The 20,992-nt window shown below is 41.4% G+C and overlaps 1 protein-coding gene across 1 annotated transcript in view; it reads right to left on the bottom strand.

The window, feature by feature from the left end:
* The window catches only part of dnah2 (dynein, axonemal, heavy chain 2), a 432,951-nt gene that overhangs the window by 241,619 nt on the left and 170,340 nt on the right, over positions 1-20,992 (bottom strand). The window contains exons 23-24 of the mRNA XM_060919614.1: positions 18,978-19,152; positions 4,868-5,031 (exon numbers count right to left, since the gene is read on the bottom strand). Of these exons, the coding sequence (XP_060775597.1) occupies positions 4,868-5,031; positions 18,978-19,152 (339 nt within the window). The remainder of the gene's footprint in view (positions 1-4,867; positions 5,032-18,977; positions 19,153-20,992) is intronic.

Raw genomic sequence — 20,992 nt, forward strand, 5'->3', positions numbered from 1 at the left:
TCAACTGGAGAGAGAACCACATTGCCCAGCTCTTGCATTTGGGAGCGGAAACCCCGTGTCTTGGTCATTAAGAGCATGTGCTGAATAAACACCTGTGGCAATTATGTATTTTCAATTCAGATTATTCACTATTGCATATTTACACATCATTGAGGTGCACCCTATCAGTTTGATGTGGATTTTTCTGTTCGTTAATAATTATTCATATTTTCTTGTCCATTCAATTGTGAATATGGAATTACTTGAACAAAGCGTAATTCTATTTTTTAGAATTATCCACATCAAGAAAAATCCACATCAAACTGATAGGGTGCACCTCAATGATGTGTAAATATGCAATAGTGAATAATCTGAATTGAAAATACATAATTGTCACAGGTGTTTATTCAGCGCATGCTCTGAATGACCAAGACACGGGGTTTCCTCTCCCAAATGCAAGGGCTGGGCAATGTGGTTCTCTCTCCGGTTGAAGTTCATGTTGTTGTGGCTCAGGTGGATAAGGTGCCATACCGTAAATCCAGGGGCCTGGGTTTGATTCCGACCTGAGGTCATTTCCTGATCTGTCTCTACACTGTCCTATCCAAATAAAGGTGAAAAAAGCCCCCCCAAAAATTGTGATAACCTCAATTGCCTTTTTGTACTACTGTGAATGCCACTGTTCAGCAAAAAGAGAAATCTATGTTGGCAGAATGAGGAATTGAAAATTGACTTAATTAAGAATTCTTAATAAAGATAACAGTGTTATCATAGTTTGGATTATCATGGGCACATCGTTGGCAAAACATAAAATTATTAATGCAGACTGTTGCCTTGAAATTTCAAGTATTCTCAACTATTCTTTTTTACAGTGTAATGTCCTCGAGTCATTAAAAAAACACGACAGCAGTGTGCACAAGTCTTCGGCACCGTCATTTTTTTAGATCAATTTTGTCTTAGATTTAGTTTATTTGATGAATTCCGCATTATTCAGTGAGTTCAAAACATTTTAGATTTCATAACACTTCCAAACAAAACTGAATTGTTCCAGAGAAATGTTTCTATGTCAGCACAGAAGGTAACAGAAAATGTAATACCACTTTTCAAAACAGAATGAATACTGGCTGTCAGGGATTACCTGCAAAAACACAAGCAACTGCGACAGTCAACGTCTCCAGAAGAAATGCTGCAGATTACCCAAGATGCATACAAATTAGGTACCCTAAGGGTCCATATGGCTACTGCTTATAAATAAAATTGTTCTCTGATCCCATGTCCATACAGCAAATACAGCATATATACAGTGGCATGCAAAAGTTTGGGCACCCATACTGAAAATGTCTGTTACTGTGAATAGTCAAGTGAGCAGAAGATGAACTGATCACCAAAAGGCATAAAGGTCAAGACGACACGTTTCTTTTCAGCGTTTTCTGCAAGGTTTGTGTATTATTTTTGTTTTGTACAATTGGAGAGTGAAAAAAGAAAAGGAACACCATGCGAAAGTTTGGGCACCCCAATACATTTGAGTTCTCAGGTAACTTTTACCAAGGTTCCAGACCTTAATTAGCTTATTGAGCTGTGGCTTGTTCAAATTCTTCGTTAGGAAAGGTCAGATGATGCAGATTTCAAAGCTGGATAAATTCTCTGACTCCTCAAACTTGTCCCTAAAATCAACAGCCATGGGCTCCTCTAAGCAACTCCCTCGCATTCTGAATAATAAAATAATCGATGCTCACAAAGCAGGAGAAGGCTACAAGAACGTAGCAAAGTGTTTTCAGGTAGCCGTTTCCTCAGATTGTAATGTTATTAAGAAATGGCAGTTAACAGAAAGAGTGGAGATCAAGGTGAGGTCTGGAAGATGAAGAAAACTTTCTGAAAGAACTGCTCGTTGGATTGCTAGAAAGGCAAATAAAACCCCTGTTTGACTGCAAAAGACCTTCAGAAAGATTTAGCAGACCCTGGAGTGGTGGTGCACTGTTCTACTATGCAGCGACACATGAACAAATATGAATTTGATTTGACTCTCATGGAAGAGTCATCAGAAGAAAACCGTTCCTGCGTCCCAGCCACAAAATTCAGCGTCTGAAGTTTGCAAATGAGCATCTAAATAAGCCTGATGCATTCTGGAAACAAGTCCTGTGGACTGATGAAATCAAAATAGAACTTTTTGGCCACAATGTGCAAAGGTATGTTTGGAGAAAAAAGGGTGACAAATTCCAGGAAGAGAACACCTCTCCAACTCTGAAGCATGGGTGTGGATCGATCATGCTTTGGGATTGTGTTGCAGCCAGTGGCACAGAGCACATTTCATTGGTCGAAGGAAGCATGGATTCGAATAAATACCAGCAAACTCTGGAAGCAAACATCACACCATCTGTAAAAAAGTTGAAGTTAAAAAGAGGATGGGTCCTACAATAAGACGATGATCCAAAACACACCTCAAAATCTACAATGGAATACCTCAAGAGGCACAAGCTGAAGGTTTTGCCCTGGCCCTCACAGTCCCCTGACCTAAACATCACTGAAAATCTGTGGATAGATCTCAAAAGAGCAGTGCATGCAAGACAGCCCAAGAAACTTGCAGAACTGGAAGCCTTTTGCAAGGACGAATGTGTGAAAATCCCCCAGGTAAGAACCGAAAGATTATTAGCTGGCTACAAAAAGTGTTTACAAGCTGTGATACTTGCCAAAGGGGGTGTTACTAGGTACTCACCATGCAGGGTGCCCAGACTTTTGCTTCGGGCCCTTTTCCTTTTTTGTCATTTTGAAAATGTAAAAGATGAAAATAAAAAATTGTTTTTGCTTAGAATATAAAGGGAATGAGTCATCTTTAACTTTATGCCTTTTGGAGATCATTTCATCTTCAACTTGCTTAACTGTTCACAGTAACAGCAATTTTGACCAGGGGTGCCCAAACTTTTGCATACCACTGTATTTACTCGATGAGGCAGTAGCCACAAAAATGAAGCGTAATCCAAAAATGAACAATTTAAAAATCACAGAAGTAAAATATACCAAGTGTCTGTACTTTATATTATTCTACTCTTACCTCTTACAGTTTTCCAAACTGAAACCTCCGAACCGAGGCTGACATACACACGCCGTCGCCATGACCCAAACTCTTATTTCCCGGAAATGGCCCGGTGCTAGAGCTCAGTGGTCTCAATACTCTTTTCAACAACTTCCTGTAACAACTTGGAAGTGCGTCACATCTACATCACACATGGGATCACTAGCGGAAGAAGGCGAGGAAAGGGGGACGACCTGGAGTATATTTTAAAATAGGAACGCGCTTTCCCTCGGTAATCAGCATAAACATGTCTGAAAGCGATTTCTTTAGCCTAGTCCATTTATTTTGAATGGTGAACCAAACTGTATACGCTCACCGGCCATTTTAATAGGAACACCTGTATGCGTATGCGCAGTGTGCGACTGTTACACTCATTCTTACAACCAGGGCTTTGAACCGGTTCAAGGAACGAAAACGAAAACCGGGAACTTTTTCTATTTCACATGGAACAGAAACGAAACCAGAAACTTTATTATTTTTTATGTTCCGGAACAGAAACGCTTATTAAAAATAATGGTAACCGGTTAATACCGGTTTTTATTTCGTTCCTCAAAGTTTCCGTAGCCTACAAATAAAAAAGTCATTCTCCTCCTGCGCAAGTTTCTATGACCCGCTGGGGTTCACTTCCTGTGTGACGTTCGCTGACTGAATGGAGAGAGCGGGAGGGTGGACTACTATCACGCCTCCACATCTTAAATAAGAGGTAAATATTGCAGTCTATCGTTATTCAAAAACGTCAATTTCAAACACGATATCAGTATATTTGTCCACGTTAATGAGAGGCTCGCGAACATTAAATGACGTTAACCTCTGTTAGCCTATCAATGCATAGGGCCTGACTAGCCTTTGGTAACACACTGAACGAATTCTCTTTCATTTTTGGCACTTTTTCTGTTTGTGTAGATGGGAAGACATACTGAGAATCCAAATCGCCAACATTTGAAATAATAATTGTTTTGAATTATTTCTTGTCTTATTTAATGAAGGTTGTAATAGAATTAGCCTACATTTAGCTTAAGCTGGATGAGACAGAGACATAATTTTATAGCCATTTGTTAAACAGCTGACAGGGAACGTAATTAACCGTTCCGGGAACGAAATTTTTTTGTTCCAACCGGTTCGGGAACGTCTATTTAATGGTGGAACCCAAAACCGGAAACGTTAAAATTCCGTTTCTGTTCGGAACGAACCAATAGGAAAAAAATTCTGGTTCAAAGCCCTGCTTACAACACGATGACATAGTGGCTCTGCCTCTATGAGGCAGCAGCCACAAAAAACCTTACCAGCCAATTTCCTTACAAAACTGCACAAAGTGCACCCGAGTCTACTGATGCATGTGTAACGGGCTGCGAATATTGTCTTTGTTCAGTTTAGTGTTGTTTGCTGTTCTTTACAAAAGTTTTTTTTTTAACAGGCGTCGTAGGAAATGTTTCGTTTCATTATTTTCAAAGACACAGTCCAAAGACATGCAGGTTAGGTTAACTGGTGACTCTAAATTGACCGTAGGTGTGAATGTGAGTGTGAATGGTTGTCTGTGTCTATGTGTCAGCCCTGTGATGACCTGGCGACTTGTCCAGGGTGTACCCCGCCTTTCGCCCGTAGTCAGCTGGGATAGGCTCCAGCTTGCCTGCGACCCTGTAGAACAGGATAAAGCGGCTAGAGATAATGAGATATTTCCTTTACAGCATTTCTTTACATTTGGCGGAATTTTGCATCGTCCCATTTTTTGCAGGAACTTAGTACTTTCTTACAGCGGTGTAAAGTCGAAGGTTCAAGTGTGTATGGTGCTTGAGTAAGTTAGTAATAGTAATTAATGCACACCTTCTCCAGGCTCTGTATGTCTTTGGAAGACGGTTGATCAATCATGAAAATCTTAAGGCTGTTGCGCAGTGTGTTTTCTTCTTCCTTCAGAGACTCCAGCTGGGCTTTCAGCAATGAGATATACTCGAGGGCTGCTCCTGAGCTTACATCACTGCCAAATGGACCTACACACACACACAAAGAATGAATTAACATAAAGAGATAGCATTTTTTGATCTATAAAGATGCTAAAGGCTGTGATGAACCGGCTCCAGGGTGAGCACACATATTTCCCGGTTTCCGAAACAAGTTATAAAACAAAGATCATTGTAAAAAGGTAAAATGAGTGCCTGTGAGGTGTGTGTGTGTGTGTGTGTGTGTGGTGAATAAAATCCTGTGAAGAGCAAAGTTATGAAGTGATATGTGATGTGAAGATAAGTGAAGATCAGATATCTTTCTTTTTCATACACACACACTTACTTTTATCTTATTATGCTTGTGAGGATCTTCCACTGACATAATTAATGCTATACCTACACCTCAGTCTAACCCTAGCGTTAGTAACAGGGAATATTTTGGCTTGTTAAATAAAAGCTTCTCTCTCACTATCAAGAAGCAGTTTTCCCTCATGGGGACCAGCCCAAACTCACACAAATCCACAGTCTTTCTTTATTTTTGGCAAGTTGTCCTGGGTTCTGCATTCCTAGCACTGCTGTTTATGCCATGTTGATGCCACATTTAAGTTTGATTTAAAAAAAAAAAAAAAGTCAAATGCTTTGCATGTTGTGTTCATTTTTTCCCCATCATGCGCTGGATAGTATTGGCTTCGGGATATGTTCACCGTCTTCGGCAACTAAGTAGGAAATGATGCAAGTCAATCTATAAAGAAATGTAGATGAGATTGACAGGATTGTGCAGTGAGTGCTAGCCTGAGCGACTGATTTTTTTTTTTTTTTTGAAACTGTGGTTCCGTCTGGAATACTAATTTCACTGGGCACAAAGCTGCTTCCTGGCCTCATTAACCTGCTGGAGTCAGCCATTGTTTTCCAGAACAATCCAAACAATCCTGCTATCCTCAACAAGTTGCAGCTGCCACTGGTGTATGGAAGAGAAAGGGGTTGTGGGAAATAATGTGGGTGAATGTCAACTGTGTTTGCTTAAGCTATTCTATGTTGGTCAGACTCTACTAATCGTGCTTGTTTCTGAAACGCAAACGTCATCAGAGCTAGCGGAGACGAAACAACTTTTATATTAAAACAAAAGTAAAAGAATGGAGAAGGTGGAAAAGAGCAGTAAAAAAAAAAGAAGAAGCCCTTAGCAAAAAGAAGTTTATTCAAGTGTCCTATGAGTATACTTATTTTTTTTTACTAAAACTGAGGAAGTATACTTGAAGTTGACTTTTTATAAACTATATTTTATATACTTAAGAATAGTATAGTGAAGTACACTTGGCTTATACTGAAAAGTATAAACAAAAGTCTAAGACTAAGTACATTAATACTAAGACTTACACTTATACTTTAATACTAAAACTTATACTTTAGTATACTTTTTACGTTTTTCTGCTACAAAGTACTAATACTTAGTATATCTTGCTCCAAGTGCATAATAAGGTCAAGTCACTGACTCGTGCTTAACATTTAATTTATATATTAATATAATATAATGCTGGAGTTTAAAACTTTACAGTATATAGTATGTGTGCCAGTGGCAGCTGCTGGTTTTTAAAACAGGGGAAGCCCATTTTACGCATTCATCGTAAAACCTGTAGGCCGGATATCAAAGCATAGAAAGGTGTGCCCCATTAGCATAGTGAACTAGACAACCCTACCTAGTGGCAGAAAGTATTTTTGCTTGTACATTTCATGTTATAGTCTGGCTTGCCAGGCTAGTGCCTCATATCCTTAATCAAAAATATCAAACATCCAAAAATCACTGGCTATTCAACGAAGAGCCTTGAACATCATACCCTGATATGCAACACAGAGTCTTTAACACAACACCCAGCTGTGCAACACATCCTTGAACATCTTCTGCAACACAGTCTGGAAATTCATAACCAGGTGGGCTATGCAACACACAGAACCTTGAATATTATACCCAGGTATAACCTGTAACACAGAGCCCACCATTCTCTTAACATTACTGAACAATATACACACTTCAGATTCATGAACATGAACACTATTTATACACAAATTCTGCCCTCCGCTCCTTTTCCAGAAAATGGTCTGTGACCCTGTCATACCAGCTGGTTGTGCTTTCCAGAGATTTCACCAATTTCTGTTAGCAGCTAGCACTGCAGATCCCAATAAGGCTCAAGCTAGCCTACAACCAGATTGAACTACAAATGAAATAAACGAGTGAATTCACGAATGATCAAACTGATAGAATGGATGAAAGTTAGCGGAGCACAACGAGTAATATTTACATTTATTTACAGAGTAATGTACAGAGACATCAATGAGAAGAAACGTTTATATGAAAAGAAATTCGGACAGCACTTTGGCACACGACTACACTTTCTCGACATCCGCTAGGGACTGACTGATCATACTTCCGTGTTCCTCGCCGAAGTACCGCCCTCCTCATGTCTTTCAAACACTACCTCCAATAATCCTTTATCAGCCCGGCTTCTTGTCCCTCCCACTGTCTCGTTTAGTCCCAGAGAAGCCCGGCTTCCCTGGAAGTGACGATTTTGTTGATTTTAACCAATAACAACTAGCCGAAATTGGCTGTTCAGAGCCGTCTCGTAGACTGCAACGGATACCCGGCTGCCAGTCAGTGTTGCCAGATACTGCTGACGTTTTCCATCCCAAAATATGTTCAAAACCCGCCAAAATGCACTTAAAACCGCCCAATCTGGCAACACTGCTGCCAGTCCATAGAGCCCATTGAAATAAGAAAGGTTACAGCCTGGCAGCAAAGGTGATTCTCGTAGTGAACTGCAAGTTCGTCAGACATCACTCAAATAAGTTACAGGATAGTTATGAACATAAATACAATCTTGGGCATATATTATGTTATGCAAGTTATTGTTTTAATGAGAATTCAAAGTCGTAGACGCCGCAGTTTGGGGAGAGAATTTTAGGGGAAGCTCGGCTTCCCTTGTTGTCTCTGAGAAATCGCCCCTGATGTGTGCTCAATTGCATTATCTTTATGTACCTTAAAATCATACACAAAAACAGAAAAACTTTTGACTTGACTTTATTGATCAAGAGACCATTACGTTTCCATTTTTACATGCAAATGTGCACTTTTTCCTTTCATTTTCTCCAGTAAGGAAGGACTTGATTTCATAGGTCTTTGTTTTTGAAATGTCTGAAAATATATCAAACTTGTTTTCAACATTCTGTCTTGTGATTTTGTAAATGCATCACACTCTTGTGTACATACAGTATGAGTAAACTTTAAGAATACATTAAGGAGTATATTTCCAGTATATAAATAGTAAGCTACAAGTAATATGCCAAGCAAACTTAAAGTATAACAAGTAAACTAGTGAAATAACCAACGTTTATAACAGTATACTTAAAGTATACAATAATAAACTAAAGTATAAAGGACTCGAAGTATACACTACCGTTCAAAAGTTTGGGGTCACTTTGAAATGTCCTTATTTTTGAAAGAAAAGCACTGTTCTTTTCAATGAAGATCACTTTAAACTAATCAGAAATCCACTCTATACATTGCTAATGTGGTAAATGACTATTCTAGCTGCAAATGTCTGGTTTTTGGTGCAATATCTCCATAGGTGTATAGAGGCCCATTTCCAGCAACCAGCACTCCAGTGTTCTAATGGTACAATGTGTTTGCTCAGTCAGTGCGTTTACATGCACATCCAAATCGAGCTATTGTCGGTAATCGAGCTAAGGGTCCCAACAGGGGTGCTAGAGAAATCCAATCCTACATGCACACAAGGAAATCGAGCTATTGTGTGAGGTACATTGTGCACCCGAGCCACAGGTGGCGCTACACGCCCCATCGTGTTGGTACACTTCCGGTTGTCGTCATGAAGAAGAGCTATTCAAGAGTATAAACAAAGTTATCAGTTCCGTGTTCACAAGAAGAACGACGACGAGGACAGCAACATCGAGAGAGAGAAGATGGACAACAACGAAGCAGCTCAGCACTTGCTGAACATTCTGTACACCATCGCGTCACTTCCGGAAGGGGCAGTGCTGAAGTAAGTAGCTCGACTACGTAGCTCGATAGGGTTTACATGCACTAAGTAGCTCGGCTACAATCGCATAATCTAGGTCGCGTAGCTTGATTACGAGAAATCCAGTTCGGTTCGATTTCAGCCTAGCTAAGGTGTTTCCATGGCATTTAGAACTTCGATTTCAGTCGAGCTACGGCAGAAATTCGATTTTCTCTATGTGCATGTAAACGCACTGATTGCCTCAGAAGGCTAATGGATGATTAGAAAACCCTTGTACAATCATGTTAGCACAGCTGAAAACAGTTGAGCTCTTTAGAGAAGCTATAAAACTGACCTTCCTTTGAGCAGATTGAGTTTCTGGAGCATCACATTTGTGGGGTCAATTAAATGCTCAAAATGGCCAGAAAAATGTCTCGACTATATTTTCTATTCATTTTACAACTTATGGTGGGAAATAAAAGTGTGACTTTTCATGGAAAACACTAAATTGTCTGGGTGACCCCAAACTTTTGAACGGTAGTGTATAACTAGTACAATGGCAGTATATCGATAAGTGTACTTGTGGTATACTTCAAGCATACGAGAGGGATATACCAAGTACATTGATAGTATATAGATGAGTGTACTTGTTGTATACTTTAAAGTGTACTTTTGCAAACTTAGAATGAACTTTAAAGTATACTTTTATAAACTTGAAATGTTCCAATTTAGTCCGAAAAAGTATTACATTCGTATACTTTCTAGTACACTAAAAGTATATGGTCTGTAGTATACTTGCTATACTTATACTGAAGCATACTTAATAAAATGAACTTTAAGCATACTACTTTTTGCTAAGGGAGACTTCACATAGCTATCTACAATCATGCACAAACTAGGAGGAAAGAGAACCAGGAAAGGAGGAGGAGGAGGAGTTTCGGGTGCGAGGGGTGAAGGAGAGAAATAAACGAAAAGGATCATAAGAAAAGAGGGAAGAAAAGTAGGACAAGAGCTTTGTCCTCTTTGATACTCTTCGTCACAATATGACTTTGGTGTTAGTCCGAAGGAAAAGTGGCGGCGAACATGAGTGAGAAAAAGAGGAACTTTTCAATCTCATTTTAATGGGTGTGGAGAATAAAAAAGGAGATAAACAACAGGAAACGGAGGAGGAATAAAGGAGGTGGGAAAAATGCACTCAGAATGTGTGATGAGGGAGCAAAACTGCATATAGCATTCAGAGAGAGAGAGCAAAAGAGCAAGAGGAAAGGAAAAACCAAATGAGAATCACAAAACTAAAAGTAGGAGAAAAAGTGTGTGAGGGGTGAATGTGAAGAATTACACCATGCTTAATTGGCTCTGGAGAACTCTTTTTGCTTAGCGGGAGGGTGAATGGCTGTAGTGCGCTCTGCACACACTGTTCAGCCCCTACATCACGAGTGCTGTGATAGTAAGGCATCCTTCATGGAGCTCATGTAGAGAGGTGACCTAGAGCTGTGGAGGCCTGCAGAGATCTGGGGCACTCAGTGGGGGGGCTTCAGTCAGCGCTGACCACCAACCTGCTCTACGTGCCTCTCTCAGCATAGTACACATAACCTCAACAACATGCTCTCTCATCTGGCTACACAATGGACATTTTCAAAGTACTGGATCGGAAGATTAGTATGTGGCCTCTGTTACTGCTTAAGTCTGTACGTGCCCGTTCAGGATGGGCGAGATGACAATCCAATATCAATACTGCAGTCAATTACGCCACATTTGTTCATTCTTAACTTGTTTTTTTGTAGAGGTAAAATAAACATATCGATAAAAATCAGGTACCAAAATATATTTTTATACCACAGCACTGTCAAATTCTCGAATCTGATTGGTCAGAAGGTGTTTATTTAGTTTCTATAACAGCAGTCCTGACTATAGTACCAGCTGTGTGGTGAATGCTCATCTCATCTCATTATCTGTAGCCGCTTTATCCTTCTACAGGGTCGCAGGCAAGCTGGAGCCTATCCCAGTTGACTACGGGCGAAAGGCGGGGTACACCCTGGACAAGTCGCCAGGTCATCACAGGGCTGACACGTAGACACAGACAACCATTCACACTCACATTCACACCTACGGTCAATTTAGAGTCACCAGTTAACCTAACCTGCATGTCTTTGGACTGTGGGGGAAACCGGAGCACCCGGAGGAAACCCACGCGGACACGGGGAGAACATGCAAACTCCACACAGAAAAGCCCTCACCGGCCACGGGGCTCGAACCCGGACTTTCTTGCTGTGAGGCGACAGCACTAACCACTACACCACCGTGCCGCCCTGTGGTGAATGCTCCACAATAAAAAATGTTCAAATCACGTGCGTAATTGTTCATCTCACGAAGTTTTTTGTACTTAGACCTTTACTTAGAATTTTTGAAAAGAAAGACGTGCTGCTACAACAGTAAGTAAGGGATAATGAACAGTAAGCTGGTCATTATCACAAATTATTATACATACTGGACACTTTTTCCATGGAATAAAAACGTCTTCTATTCCCTTCTAGCGGGTTTCGTTCATTTGGTTCGATAGCATGCAATATTGTTCACATATCGCTTACCCTACGTGTATTATGTCACTCTACCCAATGGAGAATGAGCGTGCATTATTGTTACAATAATTGCACGTTGTCAAGACAGCACGACGTCAGACGTCGGAGATGTATGACTTCCGTGCTAGCGAGCAATAGTGACAATTTGTAAACAAATATGGCCACCAGGATTGCTTTGTTAAAAGCAGAAGTTTGAGAGAATTTTGGCTGCCAGGTCGCGCTGTTGTGTGTCGCTGTCGATGTTGATTTTAAAAGCAACTCAGTAAATTACACAGGGAAAATAATAATAATAATAATATTCAGCTTGACTGCACTAGTGTTGGCCTTCGCTAACACTACACCAGCTGGAAGGTAACTGGACTGCCGCGCTAACAGCACTGAGTTGCGGGTAAGCTAGCGGTGGCCTTCGCTAATGCTACTGCTCAATGCTACACCGGCTGGAAGTTAAATAGACTGCCGCACTAACAGCACTGAGTCATGGGTAAGCTAGTGTTGGCCTTTGAGAATGCTGATATGAAGAGAGTGTGTATGTATAATAATAATAATAGGCGGCACGGTGGTGTAGTGGTTAGCGCTGTCGCCTCACAGCAAGAAGGTCCTGGGTTCGAGCCCCGGGGCCGGCGAGGGCCTTTCTGTGTGGAGTTTGCATGTTCTCCCCGTGTCCGCGTGGGTTTCCTCCGGGTGCTCCGGTTTCCCCCACAGTCCAAAGACATGCAGGTTAGGTTAACTGGTGACTCTAAATTGAGCGTAGGTGTGAATGTGAGTGTGAATGGTTGTCTGTGTCTATGTGTCAGCCCTGTGATGACCTGGCGACTTGTCCAGGGTGTACCCTGCCTTTCGCCCGTAGTCAGCTGGGATAGGCTCCAGCTTGCCTGCGACCCTGTAGAACAGGATAAAGTGGCTAGAGATGATGAGACTTTTCAGTTTTCATTGTACTTTCAATAAAGTTTTTTCCACATTTTAAATTTTTTCGGAAGAACGCCAAGACTGGAAGCTTTCTTTTTTCTCATCCTGCATAAAGACCACAAGCGGAGGCCATCTACATCGGATCTGCTTCAATATCAACAGATCCTCGATTAAGGTACGTGAATCCTGTCATCATGGCACACCTTCAGCTTGTTCAGTGTGCTGAATGCAGGATGTTTAGTCATTCTTCCTCCGTCGCTAGTGATAGCTTTATTTGTGATAAGTGCAGATTAGTTAGCTCTGTGATGGAGAAGATTGTAGCTTTGGAGGTGCGCATCCAGACTTTCGAGAGGGTTAGTGAGAATGAGAACAGTGTAGTTTCTGCAGAGGAAAGTCTGGATGCCCTAGGTGGAGTTAGTAATCCCCCAATTCTGGCATTAGAGCCCTCACAGCGGGGCAAATGGGTGACGACTTGGCAGCATAAGCGTAGAGCCAAAGCTACTGCTGAGGCTCACCCACGGGAGCACCACTCTTCTCCACTTCACGTGTCGAACAGGTCTGCCCTCCTCAGTGATGCACCCGCTGAGAAACCTGAAAGAGCTCTGGTTACAGGGGACTCTATCATACGGCACGTGAAATTAGCTCAGCCTTTAGGGGCACCAGCAGCTTTAGTCAGGTGTATACCGGGAGCCAGGGTGCCGGACATAGCAGGTAATCTTAGGGTCCTAGGCAAGCACAGGTTCTCAAAGATAGTTATCCATGTAGGAGTTAATGATATACGCCTTCGTCAGTCTGAGGTTACTAAGAATAACTTTGTAGGGGTGTTTAAATTAGCAAAGGTGATGTCCAATGCTGTAGTATGCTCTGGCCCCATCCCAATGCGGTGTGGCAACATAGCTTACAGCAGGTTATGGTCACTGAACTGCTGGTTGTCCAGGTGGTGCTCTGAAAACAGTGTGGGGTTTATAGATAATTGGACTAATTTTGAGGGCACTGCTGGCCTGTTAGGGCGGGACGGTATCCATCCCACTCGGGAAAGTGCTGCTCTCGTTTCTTGCAGCATAGCTCATAGTCTCAGAACAGGCCTAGTTAACTTCTGACAATCCAGAGCCAAGGCCAGTGAGCAGACGAACAGGCTAAACTGACTGTCTGCTCGCTGCACAGAGTCGTCACTCAGAGTCCACTACATTCAGACTGTCTGTTCCCCGAGCTAAACAAAAAAAGTAGAAATACTCAGAGAGTTTGTTCCAGTAACCTAATTAATATAAAATTAGATCATACTGACTGTACAGATGCTACCAGCACCTTTGATCTAAAGGTGGGGCAATTAAATATTAGATCTCTTACATCTAAAGCACTAATTGTTAATGAACTCATTACTGATCAGGAGTTGAATGTACTGTGTTTAACTGAAACATGGATTAAGCCAAATGAATATATAGCATTAAATGAAGCGAGTCCTCCTGGATACAGTTGAGTTATATACACCAGCCTCATCTAACTGGTAGAGGAGGAGGCGTCGCGGTTATTTATAATGATTATCTAGGTGTAACACAAAAACCTGGTTATAACTTTAATACATTTGAAGTTCTTCATACTAATATAATGTATGTAGCCTCGAAAAGCAAGTCTACCCAGTTAATTCCGTTACTTATTATTTACAGGCCCCCGGGGCCATATTCTGAGTTTCTTTCTGAATTTGCAGATTTTATCTCAAACCTGGTTATTTCCTTAGACAAAGCTTTAGTTGTCAGAGATTTTAATATTCACTTTGATAACCCAGAAGACCCTTTGAAAACAGCATTTGTGTCCATTTTAGATTCAGTAGGGGTCATAGGACCGACCCATAATGGTGGTCACACCCTCGATCTAATACTAACATTTGGGTTAAACATAGAAAATATAGTCATACTTCCACAGTCTGAAGTTATCTCAGATCATTATCTCATCTCATTCAAAATATGTCTGAGTAATAATATATGCACCTCACCACGCTACTGTATTAAACGTACATTCATGTCAACTACTGCACAGAGCTTTATAAATGATCTCCCAGAGTTATCAACTTTGATTGGGTCACTGTCAGCCCCCGCAGAACTTGATCAGGCAACTGAATGCTTAGAGTCAACGTTCCGCTATACTTTAGATAATGTAGCTCCTCTTAAAAGGAAAATGATCAAAGAGAAAAAAATTAGCACCCTGGTATAACGATGACACTCGCACTTTAAAAGAGACCACTCGAAAACTGGAACGTAAATGGCGTCAAACAAAATTAGTAGTGTTAAAATTAGCTTGGAAAGAGAGCTTCCTGAAGTATAGAAAAGCTCTTAGTGCTGTGAGATCAACATATCTCTCTTCCCTAACAGAAGATAACAAAATAATCCTAGATTCCTATTTAATACTGTAGCAAAATTAACCAGGAAACAAGTCCACTATAGACACACGCACACCTGCAGTATGTAGTCGCAACGATTTCATTAATTTTTTTCAATGACAAAATTGAAAATATCCGACAAAATATTCAAACTACTAATTTAAGGTCGGACAACTTAAGTGACAATTTAAGTGACCCTGTAGTTAATAATATAACTGTATCAGATCAGCAATTAGAATGTTTTACTACCCTTTGAGAAATCGAACTACTTTCATTAATCTCCGCATCAAAAGCCTCAACTTGTGTACTAGATCCCTTACCTACACGTCTATTCAAACAGATAATACCTGAAGTAATTGAACCGCTTCTAAAAATAATAAATTCTTCTCTTACGATTGGCTATGTACCCAAATCCTTTAAACTTGCAGTTATCAAACCCCTGATTAAAAAACCTGACCTTGAGCCCTGTCAGCTGTCCAAGTATCGGCCAATATCAAACCTCTCCTTTATCGCCAAGATCCTTGAAAAAGCTGTGGCACAGCAGTTATGCTTATATTTACATAGGAATAACATCCATGAAATGTATAAATCAGGATTTACACTTCATCATAACACAGAGACAGCTCTGGTTAAAGTAGTAAACAACCTACTGTTGGCGTCTGATCAGGGCTGTGTCTTGCTGCTTGTGTTGCTTGACCTTAGTGCAGCATTTGATACCACTGATCATTCCATTCTTCTGGATAGACTAGAAAATGTTGTGGGAGTTAAGGGAACGGCCCTCTCCTGGCTCAGCTCTTATTTAACTGATCGCTATCAGTATGTTGATGTAAATGGTGATTTTTCTAGACATACTGAGGTACAATTTGGTGTTCCACAGGGTTCTGTCTTGGGTCCACTGCTTTTTTCTTTATATACGTTACCTCTGGGTGATATTATTCGTAAACATTGTATTAGTTTCCACTGTTATGCTGATGACACACAGTTGTATGTTTCTGCGAAACCAGATGAAAGACACCAGTTTAATAGAATTGAAGAATGTGTAAAGGACATTAGACACTGGGTGCTTATTAACTTCCTTCTGCTTAATTCTGACAAGACTGAATTACTTGTACTAGGACCACATGCAGCTAGAAGTAGGTTTTCGGATTACACAATAACTCTGGATAGCCTTTCTGTTTCTTCACATGCAGCAGTAAAAGACCTCGGGGTGATTATTGACCCCAGTCTTTCATTTGAAACTCACACTGATAACATCACCCGGATAGCTTTCTTTCATCTCAGAAATATTGCCAAGATAAGAAATTTAATGTCACTACACGACGCAGAAAAACTAGTTCATGCTTTTGTTACCTCCAGGTTGGATGATTGTAATGCCTTTCTGTCTGGATGTTCCAATCAGTGCATAAACAAGCTCCAGTTAGTTCAAAATGCAGCAGCAAGAGTCCTTACTAGAACTAGAAAATATGACCACATCACCCCTGTCTTATCCACACTGCACTGGCTCCCAGTCAAATTTCGTATTGATTATAAAATACTACTATTGACCTTTAAAGCACTGAATGGTCTCTCACCACAGTACCTGAGTGAACTTCTGGTCCTTTATGACCCGCCACACCTACTTAGATCAAAAGGTGCAGGCTATCTGCTGGTACCTCATATAGTGAAGGCTACATCAGGGGGCGGAGCCTTTTCTTACAAAGCCCCACAGTTATGGAACAGCCTTCCAAGTAATGTCCGGGAATCAGACACAGTCTCAGCGTTTAAGTCTAAGCTGAAAACATCTGCTTAGTCAAGCCTTTTGTTAAAAATGTTTATGAGGTAAAGGAGTAGATCTGGAGGTTCCTCAGGCATAGAGAGTTTTGGTAAACTGGGATGTTTGGATGCTGTCAGTCCCCACTCACTTGCTCACTCGAGGTCGTTGATGGTGTAGTGGCTGGCTGCTTTATGTCCCGGGGTGCCCTCATGCCTGTGTTACCTTCTGGCTCTTCCCTTTTAGTTATGCTGTCATAGTTAGTTTTGCTGGAGTCCCTGCTTGCGCTCAGCACAAAATGTATACTATTCTTACTCATCAGGTGACACTGGGCATACCTAACAACCTGTGCTTTCTCTCTCTTTCTCTATTTGGAGTGGCTGGGAGCATGGTGCAACAAACACATCCTCTTCCTGAATGTTGACAAGACCAAGGAAATGGTCATAGACTTCAGAAAGGCCCGTGCAGAGCATTACCCCCCCCCCCCCCCCACCCCCCACTGAGACTATCGAGAGGGTCAACACCATCAAGTCCCTGGGTCTACACCTGGAGGACAACCTGACCTCCTCGACCAACACCACAGCCATTGTGAAGAAGGTGCAACAGTGGCTGCACCCCCTCCGGAGGCTGAAGCAGGCCAGCCTACCCATCCCAGCCCTCTCCACCTTCTCCAGGGGCACCACTGAAAGTGTTCTGACTACTGCATCACTACCTGGTTCGGATCCTGCACAGCATCTGAACTAAAACAGCTGGACAGGCTTGTGAGAACAGCAGGGAAGATCATTGGTGCCCCTTTCCCATCCCTGCTGGAGATTGTCAACCAGAGTTGCATCCACAGAGCCTCTAGCATCCTGAAGGACTACTCCCATACTTCATACCTCCAGGTTTCTCAACAGTTTTAGCCCTCTTGTTGTGAGGGTCCTGAACACTCTTGACCCCCCACCACTGGACTACTCCACAAGTGCAATCCAATCCTCACATACCACACTGAGCACTTTACTTTACACCGCACTTGTGCAATTATTAGACACCACACCATGCACTTTACACTCCGGTGGATTTCTGGACTTTGCAGGTTATGCTCCACTAGTGCAACTCTGGACTTTACAGTTTACACTCCACTCATGCAATTCTTACACACCACACCATGCACCTCATGTAAAAAAAGAGAATTACCTCAAATAAAATTGCTGCTAAATGGTAAATGTGTAAGTGAATGGTATTTATTATTTTTTAGCACTTATCTGTAACTACTCTTTCCATAGTTATTTTAGCTATTCTATGTATAGTACTGGTGGCATGGTGGTGTAGTGGTTAGCACTGTCGCCTCACAGCAAGAAGGTTCTGGGTTCGAGCCCAGTGGCTGGCGAGGGCCTTTCTGTGTGGAGTTTGCTCCGGGTGCTCCGGTGTCCGCGTGGGTTTCCTCCGGGTGCTCCGGTTTCCCCCACAGTCCAAATACATGCAAGTTAGGTTAACTGGTGACTCTAAATTGAGCGTAGGTGTGAATGTGAATGGTTGTCTGCGTCTATGTGTCAGCCCTGTGATGACCTGGCGACTTGTCCAGGGTGTACCCCGCCTTTCGCCCGTAGTCAGCTGGGATAGGCTCCAGTTTGCCCGCGACCCTGCACAGGATAAGTGATTACAAATAATGGATGGATATATAGTACTGTACAAAAGTTTTAAGCACATGCAATGACATGCTGTAGAGCAAAGATGCCTTCAAAAATAATGAAATTAAATATTTCTACATTAAAAAAATTAATGTTTGGTGTGACAACCCCTTTGCTTAAAAAAAAAAAAAATCAGCCTCAGGTACAGTTAGTGTAGTTTTATAAGGAAGTGAGCTTTTACTGAGCATCTTACAGAATTAGACAGTTCTTCTGGACACTTTGACGGTCATGTTTGCTTATTTCTGCAGCAAAACCCAGCAACCTTCATGATGTTTTTGTCTGAAAAGTGGTCTGTTATGTAATATGCTGCCTTCTTTACTGACATGCAAACATTTTTCTGTAACATTTAATTTTGTGCTGGAAAACTAATGTTTGGAAATCTAAAGTGTTTTTGTATGAGTTCCATAATGTAGAAGTCATAAAATAAAAAAGTCTATCACAAAGATTGTACTAAAAAAAAAAAGTAAGGTGCCTAAGACTTTTGCACAGTACTGTATATTTGTTTAGGGTAGGTGGCATGGTATTTCATTCTTGACTGCATGGAAGTGCGGAAAAAAATGACAATAAACAAATCCTGAAATCTTGAAACTGCATCACATCAGCCTGTTGATTATTTTTCTATATTGGCATACCCCATCACGTTTTATTCCTTATGTAAACTCTGTGTGTGAGAGAGAGAGAGAGAGAGAGAGAGAGAGAGAGAGAGAGTACCTGTGCTGATAAAGTCATGCAGGACAGACTGTGTCTTCTTCTTGAACTCCTCAGCAGAAAGGCTGAGACCACTCTTGAACTTTTCCTTGTGTTTTTTCAACATGGCACTGCTGTCAATCAACACCTGCTGGAACCACGCCCACTCATCATTGAGACCATCCAACATAACTTGAATCTGCAGAGAGAGAGAGAGAGAGAACATAGAAATATACAGAATGGAGAGGAAGAGGTTAAAAATAGGTCCCTTATGGGTCCATATGGTTGCTGCTTATAAATAACATTGCTTCCTGATACCATGTCCATACAGTAAATATAGCATAGATACATGTTATCAATTCTACTCGCCTCATCTCTTGCGAGCATCACCAAGCTGTGAGCAGCATCAGGGCTTGGAGTATTTTGTTTACCAATTTTGTTTACTGTGTTTTGTTCAAAATACAGTGCTGTGAACTAGATCTATTTTTTAAAGAGTAAGAAAGCACTTGTTCACAAATCGTCTTAGAAGCATTATTTAGTACTAATGAGCACATTTTGTTTCACAAGTGTAGTGTAAAGACTCTAAAAAATAAAAAAAATAAAATAAAAAAATTAAAGCGAATAGCAGGAGTTTGTGGGCGGCACGGTGGTGTAGTGGTTAGCGCTGTCGCCTCACAGCAAGAAGGTCCGGGTTCGAGCCCCGTGGCCGGCGAGGGCCTTTCTGTGTGGAGTTTGCATGTTCTCCCCGTGTCCGCGTGGGTTTCCTCCGGGTGCTCCGGTTTCCCCCACAGTCCAAAGACATGCAGGTTAGGTTAACTGGTGACTCTAAATTGAGCGTAGGTGTGAATGTGAGTGTGAATGGTTGTCTGTGTCTATGTGTCAGCCCTGTGATGACCTGGCGACTTGTCCAGGGTGTACCCCGCCTTTCGCCCGTAGTCAGCTGGGATAGGCTCCAGCTTGCCTGCGACCCTGTAGAACAGCATAAGCAGCTACAGATAATGAGATGAGCAGGAGTTTGACATCGGCTTTTCAATATATCTGCCAAAAAAAAAAAACCCTTACAAAACCTTTCATTCGACCTTTCAGAAGGACCAAACAAAAGCTGTGATTATCAAAAGGTAAATTTTCTTCAAATAAACACCACCGACTTGATATCGAATCAGCAGCCTTGGCGAACCACGAGGTGAATTTCGTTTATCTTTTTATCTGCTGATTATCTTCCGATACTACGAAGTTATAACGAGGTTTCTCTTATTTCGTTTCTGGCTCTGATTGGTTCCGAAGTTTATCAAGAAGTAGAACGGGTAATCGAACTTGATCAGGATAAGTGCCGATTGGTTACCAAGTTTCGCTATTGTGACACTCATTCTTACATTACGATGACATAGTGGCTTCACCACTCGTTCTTGTGTACCTTTGATAACGCGAAATTAACTGTTCGTATCGCGAGATCACGATTTGCCGTTCTGATGATTGTAATGCTTATGCGTACAGGGGTATGCAAAAGTTTGGGCACCCCTGGTCAAAATTGCTGTTACTGTGAACAGTTAAGCAAGTTGAAGATGAAATGATCTCCAAAAGGCATAAAGTTAAAGATGACTCATTCCCTTTATATTTTAAGCAAAAACAATTTTTTATTTTCATCTTTTACATTTTCAAAATGACAAAAAAGGAAAAGGGCCCGAAGCAAAAGTTTGGGCACCCTGCATGGTGAGTACCTAGTAACACCCCCTTTGGCAAGTATCACAGCTTGTAAACACTTTTTGTAGCCAGCTAATAATCTTTCAGTTCTTACCTGGGAGATTTTCACACATTCGTCCTTGCAAAAGGCTTCCAGTTCTACAAGTTTTTTGGGCTGTCTTGCATGCACTGCTCTTTTGAGATCTATCCACAGATTTTCAATGATGTTTAGGTCAGGGGACTGTGAGGGCAAAACCTTCAGCTTGGGCCTCTTGAGGTATTCCATTGTAGATTTTGAGGTGTGTTTTGGATCATCGTCTTATTGTAGGACCCGTCCTCTTTTTAACTTCAACTTTTTT

Source organism: Neoarius graeffei, chromosome 1 (genome assembly GCF_027579695.1).
Source record: "Neoarius graeffei isolate fNeoGra1 chromosome 1, fNeoGra1.pri, whole genome shotgun sequence".
NCBI lineage: Eukaryota > Metazoa > Chordata > Actinopteri > Siluriformes > Ariidae > Neoarius > Neoarius graeffei.